At 43.3% G+C, this 11,198-nt stretch overlaps 1 protein-coding gene across 1 annotated transcript; it reads right to left on the bottom strand.

Moving 5' to 3' along the window:
- Positions 1-7,573: 7,573 nt before the first annotated feature.
- LOC311593547 (polyadenylate-binding protein 1-like) lies at positions 7,574-9,875 on the bottom strand. Its single transcript, XM_084774918.1, has one exon. The coding sequence runs from the start codon at positions 9,753-9,755 to the stop codon at positions 7,827-7,829; it is 1,929 nt and encodes a 642-aa protein (XP_084631044.1). The 5' UTR covers positions 9,756-9,875; the 3' UTR covers positions 7,574-7,826.
- Between the last annotated feature and the right edge of the window lie 1,323 nt (positions 9,876-11,198).

Raw genomic sequence — 11,198 nt, 5'->3', positions numbered from 1 at the left:
CTCCTCAAAAGTGTGAAGGTCAAAAAGACAAGGAGAGAAGCCCAAGTAGTTATTTCTGTCTAACTAAAGGAGACTAAAGGGCATAATTAAATATTAAAAGTCATTACAACCGAATGTTTAAAACAACACTAATTAAGAGCTATGGGACTTAGTAAGGAGATACTTGGGGCTTTGAAGTGTCTTTATAAGTTTATTAAGGAAGAAAGTAGAGTTCAGGAATTGACTAATATTCAACTTAACAACCTGTTTAAAGTAACTTCCTGAAAAAATAGAAAAGGGCCATTGTGAAGGCAGACATTAACACAATGGAAAACAAATATGTACAGATAAAATCAGCAGCAGCTAAAAGTTGATTTCCAAAAACAAACAACGGGTGTGATAGCCAACAACACAGACATCAACAGCAAGTGGGAGACAGTGGAAATCTAAGAGTCGCATGTCAGAGGTCACTGCACAGAGACCCAAGGACAGCACCACCTTTGAGTTGTACTGATCTGCTTTTCACAACTATAACAAAACATCTAAAGAAGGTTAATATAAAAACTAAAAAGAGGGTTAGTTTGCATCATCACTCTAGAGGTGCCAGTTCCAATCAGTCTGGTAATGCCTAATGGGGCCAGAATTAGAAGATAGAGCAAAGAAACACAAGGAAATGTGTGTGTGTGTGTATGTGTGTGTGTTTGTCTGATTGTTTCTCTGTGTCTATTTCTGTGTCTGTGTCTGTGTGTGCCTATTTGTGTGTATGTCTGTGTTTGTGTCTATCCATCTATGTGTGTGTGTATTTGTATATGTGTCTGTACAACTGTGAGTGTGTCTGTTTGTGTGTATGTCTGCATTTGTGCCTGTGTGTGTGTGTGTGTGTTTGTGTCCATCTGTGTTGGTCTATGTGCCTATTTGTGTGTCTTTCTGTCTGTCTTTGTGTCTCTGTATGTTAGTCTTTGTCTGTCTGTGCATCTGTGTTTGTTCCCATCTGTCTGTATCTGTGTGTGTGTGTGTGTGTCTGTGTTTGTGTGTCTGTATCTGTGTGTGTGTCTGTGTCTGTGAGTCCATATTTGTTTTTGTGTGTACATGTGTATGTGCAAATGTGCTCACGCATGTGTGCATGTGTGTGTGTGTGTGCACACGCACGCGCATCAATCATGAGCTCTTCAGCACAAAGCACATCAAATCCTAATCACATTCCAAATGCCTCCATATGTCAAAATCTAGTTAAAGTCTCCCTTTTAAAATTTTCCAATGAGGATTAAATCTAATACATAGAGCTTTGGGGAAAACACGCAAACTACATCCAGACCACAGCATTAAATAAAGTGAAATGTGTCAAAAGAGAGAGTTTAGAGTACTCAGCCCTAAGTAGAATATCAATGTCATATCCTCCCCTCGGGGCTCAGGACTCTATGCTAAAAGGGACACATGGAAAGACTGTGAGAACCATGGCTTGTGTGACTCCAAGGAAACTGTCTTCCAAACATAAAAGTACTGACGTACACAAGAACTCCGAGAGACTGTGGCACAAGGTCAAACCAGACAATCCCCACACTAAGAAGTGGAAGACGGTCCTGCCCTTAACCAGGAAGCTCTTTGCAATTGATCCTGCTGGAAAAGGGAAAATCGGTTTTCTCTCGCGCAGTGTCACTGGGCGTGTAAGCAGACTTCAGGGCAAGTGGAACGTCCTGGGGTAGCTGGCCTACACAAAATGGACTCCATAGTTTTCTTGTGCACTTTTTTGTTTGTTTCATTGTTATTTGTCTTACTGCTTTGTTTTGGTTCTTGTTTTGCTATTGCTTTTGTTTTGTTTTTATACAGAGTGAGAACCTGTACTTTGGTGGGTGGAAGGTGGGGGGATGTGGGAGGAATGTTGGGGGAGCAGGAATATGATCAAAATACATTGTACGAAAAAATTAATAAAATTTAATTAATTTTAAAAGGAATTTTAAAAACCTGTCAAATCACCAAGACTGATTATAGACAATAATTGAATCCACCCTGAAATTTTTTCGCTCTAAAAAACAAAGGGACTTGGGACATGACTTAGAACAGAGGCTGCCCTTTTAGAGGGCCTGTGTTCAGTGCCCAGCACCCACATGCAGCTCATAACTACCTGTAACTCCACATACAGGGCATCTGACAGCATCTTCTGGCCTCTGCAAACACCAGACATGCAGGCATTGGTCATACACTTATGTGTGCACACACCCATATATGTAAAAATAAAAACTAAATGTAAAAAGAACCAGCAAAAAATATAAAGATCACTCAATCGACAAATAGCCAAGAGAATTTTTAAAAGGAAACTCTAACATGCATTTAAGGAATGATTACTTCCAAACTTTTACAAGTCCATTTAAAGAGTAGAAAGCTAGATCCTCATCCTGGTAGCCTCAGCAATTGTTTGCGTAAAAGAGCAAGAGAACAGAAAGCAAAAGAAGCTCTAGTTGGTTCTTGTTATAATGGTGGGTGCATCCATCATGAGCTGGGGTGGGCTACATTCTGATCGCAGCCCCCTCCCTCCTCTCCGCCCAGTCCCACTCTCCCTCCACTGTTCTGACTTACAAAGGATAACTTTTCCTTTCGTTTATGCACTTTCTAAGCACCGTTTGCCTAAAACTCCAGGCCTTTTCGCCCTCTGTCTCCAGCCCCTCTCCTGGCTATGCGATTGCTTATCCAACCCATGGCTGATGTCCACGCCATCTTAACTCAGACAGCACGGCTTTCTCTTTGTCTGTTCTCCATCTAATTCCCCCAGGCGGCTGTTGAGGCTTCTCATCTAAACCCTAATAATACTGTCTTTGATCTTACGTTTAAGTCCATTCATAAACTCTTTAATTAAAAATGGCCAAAAGAATCCAGCAAGAACAAAAATCTCTCCAGGAACATGTGGTTCCTGTTGGGGGAACTCCTCAAAATTTCCAGTCTCATCCCCAACTTCTTTCTCATAGAATCTTTGCAGCCCCATTTCTGTGTTTCCTGGGCTGTGCAGTGGTGGCTGCCAGAGATGTCCCACTTAGTTCTGATCCCTCCGTAGGCACATATGCTCTGCAGTTTGGCTAGTTGTGTCTACACTCATTGTGGTCTTCTGCGAGCAGAGGCTTCCCTGGCGAAGGCTGAGAGCCATACTATGGCTGTGAGGTGCTCTTTATTCATGAGCAAAACTAAATTTAGTTTGTCTTTCTCATTTCCTGGATCTGTTTTTTACCATTTTTAAAGACTCCGGGCCTTTGAGAAAGCATTCAACTGTCTCTAATAAGGGTCAGGTCAGCACTGGTTTCTTAGCATTATCTTGTTATAATAAACATGTTAGAGCCACTTCTTTTAAAAACTCAACCCACGCAATCAGTTCAGCTGCCCCCACCGACCACGGATAGTTCAATCAAAGACATAATATTGCCAGCCACCTCTATCACTGTAGAAACTCTAGTGTTGTGTTTACATGGCCCTCCATGGTTTCTGAAGTATTTCTCTCATACATCATTTTATGCGAATACTTATTAGCACACATTGGCTACGACAAGGACTTTATGATACTATTACTAAGGATGAGGAAGAGGAAGAAGAGAAGATACAAATGCCCCACATTTCTTGAGCTTTTACATTCTATGAAAATACCAACTGCTGTGTGTGTCTGTGCGCGCACGCGCGCCTGCACGCACGTGTGTGTGTGCGTGCGTACACACACACGCACACACACACACACACTGAGGTGTTCCCATTGGGTTTCAAAGACTACATGCACGTATATAAGGTAGTGATTTTGTTACTATATCATCATTGGCTAAAGTGTTTAATCCCTTATGTGGCCAAATACCAGGGATAAACTTTTTTCTTCAGGCCTGCCAAACATTCTGCACTTTGAGCTGAGCCTCTCCCTCAGTGATTTTTTTTGGCTCACTAAAATAAGCTTAGTAACTTTTCCAAATACGATGATGTATATATTACTTCATTCCTGCCCTTTAACCAGCCAATGGGATTCCCAAAGGTCCTGTCACTCTCTCCTGTGCTGGAAAGCGACTCTACTCAACCACTAAGTACACAGGACCTCTGTATGAGACCCCCACATGGGGTCTCTGTCCTCTGTGCTCAGGAAGATTCAAGGAGGAAGGGATTTGAATGAAACTCTGAGAAGGTGGGTAGTGATGGCAGGGCCAGTGGGAACAAGGACTTGAGCAGGATCGGAAACATAGCAGGAAAGCTGAGGAATCATAGACGGGGTGGGGGTGGGTGGCATCAGGTGGCCCTCCTCCTCCGTGTGCAGCCAATAGGGGATGGCATCAGGTGGCCCTCCTCCATGTGCAGCCAATAGGGAGAGGCTTTTGTGGACTAGCACATTTACAAAAAGCTATTCTGCTTTTTATTAACCCACATACACATAGTTCCAGACAATTTCAGTGCTAAGATACTTCATCTCTTAGAAAAAGCATTTGCTGGCCTAAGTTTTCTTATTTACCAATGAGCAAAGGGAATTTCAGAGTCTGTGTTTGTCATGCCGTGTGCCTATCTGTGGGGCACATGTGTGCCCTCATGAGCATGTCAAAGTCAGAGGACAACTGTGGCAGTTGGTCCTCCGTCTTCCAAAGGGTTGGACTCAGGTCCTCGGGCTTGGTGGCTCGTGCCCTTATCTGCTAAGCCACCTCACTGGTCCAGAATAATTTCATAGCCCTCATAAACCTGCCAGTCCTGTGATTGCTACCCCAGAATCTGCATCTACGCCTATATACAGAGTGAGTTTGCAAAGTTTGAGCAGCACAAAAGTTAGCATTGGACAGCCTTAAAATTGTGTGTGTGTGTGTGTGTGTGTGTGTGTGTGTGTGTGTGTGACATATTTACAAGGTTACATGACAACTCTTATGATCCTTCGACTTTTCCACGCATTCAGGGGAATTCAGGTCACCAAGCATGTAAGGCAGAGATCTTACACACCAAGCCGACCTGTAGTAATCACCTGGCCCCGACATGGCAGTGCAGACACACGGGGCGAGAGGACTTGAGTGTCCCCACCCAGAGTTCTGCAGTGGCTGCGCTTCTGCTGTATTTGACTGTGAAGCAGAGGAGCAACGCGAACGTCAAAGACTGATATTTTTACTTCAAAAGTAAAACTTTTAGTTCATGGATGAAATATTTTAATGAATTTAACTAGCATTGGTCTTCAAGGAGAATGAAGCAATTTTTTAAAAAATGTTTAAATGTCAAAACCCTGAAGTTACAAAGCAATTCACTGCAGCAACCACAAAACATAGTAAAGTGGGCTTGATGGGGTAAAGAAAGCATATTCTGAAGCACAGAGGATGAGTGAGACTCCAGCCTTACATGAACTGAAACAATTAGCGGATTCTTGAGAATTTTATTCTTGGAAATAATTAGAATTTCCTTAGTAAGCAGTAAATACCATTTTTCTATAATTTTTAGAGAAAATGAAAATTTTTAGCTTTTAAGCAAAAAGAAACCGTATAGATATATGTATGTACCTATGTGTATAATTGTATGTGTGTGTGTTTATGTATATTTACTTGGTAAAGTAACTTCCTCCGCAGGGACATGGAAAGCCTACAGGAAACAGATCTGATGAAAATACATGAAGATCTAGGCAGAATTTTAATTGCTGAAACTTCCTGTGTAATAAAGTTTATTATGAAATCTCTTCCAAAATTTACCATTATTTTGAAAGCCTTGGCTATGTCTCTCACTTTGAGTGAAAGACACTTTTAAATGAAAATGAAGGGAACCCTTTTGACTAGCTAACAGTGAAGGTGAGCAGGAAGAGCTGTTTCTTTGACTGAGCAGCAAAGAGGCAGTGGGCAGAATCTCAGAGGGCGGAGGGTAATCAGGTCTGTCCTGTGGCAGAGTGGCAGGGCTCCTGCTGCCTCGCAGTTTACCATGCCTTTGTGCACTGCACCTTCCTGTTTGCACATCAGAAAGGTTTCCATAATTTGCATCATGCCACAGGTATTTTTCTGAAACCATGGTTAACTTAATCTCTGCTCGTGGGAATATTTGAGTGACACTTACAGGGCTGCTCTGTCACTGTGACTACACTGCCACATTTCATAACACGGACATGGCTTTAAATTTTGTGATGTGTCTTCCTGGGAATGAATGTTTCTTGCAAAATTTTTTGTGCCAACTAAGAGCACCCAGGCTCATACCTCCCTAGGCTCATACCCACATTCCTACCAAGGGTATGCCTTGGAATTGTGGGAAAGTGCTTGTTTAATACCCAGGGGCCTTTGCTACACTGGGAATATAGCTCCTCCAGCTCCAAGGTCTGATGTCATTTCCAAGTCCTAGTGAGGTCAAACATCTTTTCATTCTTTGTGTGAACTAAGTGCTCAATGTTCCTGTATATTTCACTGATTCTCTGTGTCCTCTAACAGCCCTGATAGTCTCAATATTGTATGAGTTATTAGGCTTAAATTTGATGGGAATTCTGTTTATCAATTACTATAAATACCCTAAAATAAGAACAATGAAAATTTTAAATTGTATACCACCAGAAAACTGATCCTTTGAAAAATCATTTGAATATAAGTTTGCTATTAGGTTTTACAGTGATTTATGGTGCAATCTACTGTTAAGGCAAGAATACTGAGAAATAATACTGTATTTTTCAGTGACACAGAACTATGTCTGATATACAAAAATAATTCAACCACAAAAAATAAACTTAAAATATATAATAGTATTTGTGAAAACAGCTTTATTGTGTAGATCGGTATTTGTGAAAACCAACCCCTTCGCTATATCGCTTTTCTTTTCCAATCCTTCTTCCTGTGGAGAAAGCCACTCGCCCCAGCTCCCTCCCGCTCCAGAGCACACCCAGCTCACACCTGCTTCAGAGGGCACACCTCTCTGCCTGAAATCCCTCTGGGTTTCTTCAGGGCCTGAAAACTCACATAGCCCTATGCACTCCAAGCAGCACCCTCCATCTCCATGTCCCTTAGCTCCTTTCTTCCTGTTTTTGTACAGTAATGCTTTAGTAATCCCATTCTTCTGTTTGAACTTCTCATCTGTTCCACCAAAACACAGTTCCAAAAAAGCAGGACTCTTGCATCTTCCAAAGCCCCATCACAGCAGCGAGATGCCAGTGCATAAATGCAATCTGAATGTTAGCTTGAGTTTGAAGACGACACATATTTAGATAATTTAGTTCATTTGATGCTAAGAAAGTGGATGCCCAGAGACTATGAAGGTAACTTTTTATGGCTCTTACAATTCACTTTCTGTAGTCTATGCCACACACTCAATTCTAAGTTGAAGGTGGTGCTTTGGTACCACTAATCAACAGGGTTGTGAATTACAAAAGGCATGTGCTTTGTATATGGCAACAAATGAGTAGGAATACAGTTGGCTGCACACAGCACTGGCCTGCCGGAAGTCTCAGAGGTGGTAGTGGCCAACCAACAGTGATGCGCCTATTTCCCCCTTTTACTCATTAAGGAAGCTTTAGTAGAGCAAGGATATTACGAGCCAAATCATGGTCCTCGTTTAGTTATCAATTCTATTGCTGAGAACTGACATCTGGTGCTATCTGAATTACAATTGAAGTAAGAGATACTTTACATTTTTGCACTTTGCTAAAAAAAAAAAAAATCATTTCCCCAAGGTCTTTAAAACATTAATTTGCTTTTAAATTTCACTGTTTCTGTTATCTGTTGTCTTAAGCCAAGTGATCCAGGGCTTGCATGCTCACCAGACCTGGCACTGACGTGGCACAGAAGATTACAATTTCCTTTTTATTTAGTTTCCAGCTTGCTTCTTGTTTTCATAATTTTTTGATGTCTAGATATTTTTCTTCAGTGACACGGGAGTTTGATGTTTTCTTCTGCTCAACTTTAAGTGGTCGGGACACCAGCAACAGTGCTGACTGCTTGATAGGGAGGCTCTTTAGCTTGGTGGGCTTGCAGTACAGCTATGGCTTCATCAACTTTGGTGTGGAGACACTCTGGGGACTCAAGCATGTGGCGTAGTTCCAAATTATCAATTTCCAACAGCATGCCAGTGATTTTACCCGCGAGCGCAGGGTGCATGGTCTGGATAAGTGAAAACAGCCATTCCCCTAACATTTGCTTTTGGGCTTGAGGAGGAGCAGACGCCAACATGGAGGCAGTCAAAGATTCTTTACCTGGAACAGGAACAGTAGACCGCTGTGTGGCGACTTGTGGCTGTAGATTCAGATGCTGAGGGGGATTTCGGACTCCGGCAGTATATTTATACTGGGTAACTGTGCGGGCCCCAGGAGCAGCTGCAGGATGTAGGCCTGTCATCTGTGTGGATGTGTTGGCAGCACGATATGTTGACATACTTCGTGTGGCCTGTGAGGGAGCTGGTCCTGACGTACCAAATGATGAACTAATGTTAGATGGGTGGGCGGTACTAGACATAGTTGGGAATAGAGTCGCTCTGGCACCTCGAGCACTCCCGCGGGGGCTTGGTCCTTGCTGAGAAGTTTGGTTAGGGGTATAGTAGACCCCACAGTTCTGAGTCTGTGGTGTAGCTGTCATGAAGTAACCTGAAGGAGCCTGTGCTGACTGGAAGGGATTGATGACTGGGTTGGGCACGGCACCGGCGCCCACCATTCTCTGCAGGTACTGGCTGCTGAGGTGAGCCTGGCGCTCCTCCTTACGTTGGGCTAAAGCTACGTAGAGTGGTTTGGTGGCCACAATTTTACCATTCATTTCCGTAACCGCTTTAGTAGCTTCTTCTGGAGAGGAGAAACACACGAAGCCAAACCCTTTGCTGCGACCGCCCTCCATCGTAACCTTTGCACTAGTGATGGTACCAAAGGGAGAAAACTCCTTCCGGAGGCGCTCATCGTCGATGCTGTCGTCAAGGTTTTTCACGTAAAGGTTGACGCCCTGGCATCTGACGCTTCTGTCTTGTGGCACCTGCTCGGTCTTGTGCTTTTCGCGCTTCATCTGTCCGAATCGGTGCTTCAGTTCTGTCTGTCGCTCCACCTTCTTCTGAGCTCGGCCAACATAGATTTGTTTCCCACTGAGGTCTTTTCCGTTCATCTCATCCACTGCCTTCCGTGCGTCCTCATGCCGTTCGAAGCTCACAAATCCAAATCCTTTGGATTTTCCACTTTCGTCAGTCATGACCTTAACACTTAAGGCGGGCCCGAATTTGCCAAAGAGACCCTGGAGTCTCTCATCATCCATGTCTTCTCCCAAATTCTTAATGTAAACATTGGTGAACTCTTTGGCCCGAGCTCCAAGTTCGGCCTGCCTGTCTCTACGAGACTTAAATCGACCAACGAATACTTTGCGGTCATTTAGAAACATCCCGTTCATTTTCTCAATTGCTCGTTCGGCTTCTTCCTGTGTCTCAAAGTGTACAAATCCATAACCCTTGGAGCCGTTCTCATCACACTCCACCTTACACGAAAGGATGTTACCGAAGGCAGAAAACGTATCATACAGTGCTTTGCTGTCAATGGATCGGTCCAGATTTTTGACGAATATGTTGCCTACTCCACTTTTGCGCAGAGATGGGTCCCTCTGAGACCACATGAGGCGAACCGGCTTGCCCTTTATCACATCAAAATTCATGGTGTCCAAGGCCCGTTCAGCGTCCTCCACCTGCTGGAAGTTGACTGAGGCATAGCCCAGGGAGCGACGGGTGGTCCTGTCCCTGTAGACCCGGATGGAGAGGATGGGCCCAGCCGGGCTGAACTTCTCATAGAGCATCGCTTCGGTCACATCGGGGTGCAGGTCCCCCACATAGAGTGAAGCCAAGGAGTCACTGGGGTCACTGGGGTTCATGTCTGCACAAGGCAGAGCAGGGAGAGGGACCAGTGCAGGAACAGAAGTCAACCGGAATGGAAAGAGCCTCAACGGCCAAGAACTCGGCGGTCCGCAGCGCGGGAGGATTGGCTTCCGGTTGGGAGCGAGGCGGAGGTGCCATAAGCTGCTGTGCCCCGGTGGAAACCCACCTCTCCATCTGGGTTCCGGTTACTGATTATGCCTGGCTGCTTTTGGCTGGTCTCCCGTTGCTTATTCAAAGTGGTGGAAAAGACGTGGATTTGAGGGTTGCCTTTTCTTTTACTATTTTTTAAATGGTGGGAGGATGAGATAATAAATGTTTAAGTTTAAAGCAGACACTTTGTGTACTATGCACTAATAGGGAGAGAAAGCATAAAAAGGAGGGGAGGGGAGTGGTGAGGAGGGGAAGGAAGGGAGATCCCCTTTGAGGTAGCTTTCAATTCATTTTGCAAAAACAAACTTTCAATACAGACCCAGAAGATGGTGGAAGATTGAGTCTTTGCAAATGATTTTGAGAGCTTATAAATTAATCAAATTGAAAATCTTGATCCAGGTCAATGTAGTAGTTAGCTATAGAAAATTACTGTAAAGCTTAAACAACAGGGATATTATTTCTTGCTTAGAAGTCCAAGATCAAGATGTCAATAAATTGTGTTTGGGGTTTTTGTTATGAGTGTGTGTGTGTGTGTGTGTGTGTGTGTGTGTGTGTGTGTGTGTGTGTGTGTGTTCTCATGAACATAGGTGACACCCCACTACAAATTCTGTATATGTGTGTGTTCTCATGAACATAGGTGACACCCCACCACAAACTGTGTGTGTGTGTGTGTGTGTGTGTGTGTGTGTGTTCTCATGAACATAGGTGACACCCCACTACAAACTCAAATGGTCAAAAGGAGGAGTAAAACTTTCTGGAGGCTGTTGAGGAAGGCAACAATTATTCCAAAGGTCATAACCCCAGTGATTATTTTTCAGTGTATAAACCACTTAGAGCACAATTATATCATTCTGTTTGGCTGTTTTACTTATTTTTTTTTTCTTTTAGAATGCAAAAAAAAGTGGTCTCCTGTAAGTTCTTCACATGAATGCATCAAAAATAGGAACATAATATACGATAGGCTGAAACTTCATACTTCAGTCTAATTAAAATACTCATAATTTAGAGCACTATGAATTGACTCTCCATTGGCAACTACTTTATTCCAGATGCAACTAATTAGTAATAGGAAGATAGTGGCTTGGGGATGTTTACATTATGTGGTGGTGAGGGGTATAGCTAATAAGCTGCCAAGGGCATAGCTATGGGAGAAGGGAAGACGTGTGAAGAGCATCTCCCCCTCATTTTAAGCATCCCCTCAGGCCCTTAGTGGGATCACTTATGATTATCATCAGTGTATTTGTGTGTCAATAAATGTTTATGCTTTCCAAAATACTTTATATGCACAA

Source organism: Acomys minous (genome assembly GCF_964271855.1).
Source record: "Acomys minous genome assembly, chromosome: 3".
Lineage (NCBI taxonomy): Eukaryota > Metazoa > Chordata > Mammalia > Rodentia > Muridae > Acomys > Acomys minous.
Note: the sequence above shows the minus strand (reverse complement) of the source record. Positions and strands in the feature narration are given on the sequence as shown.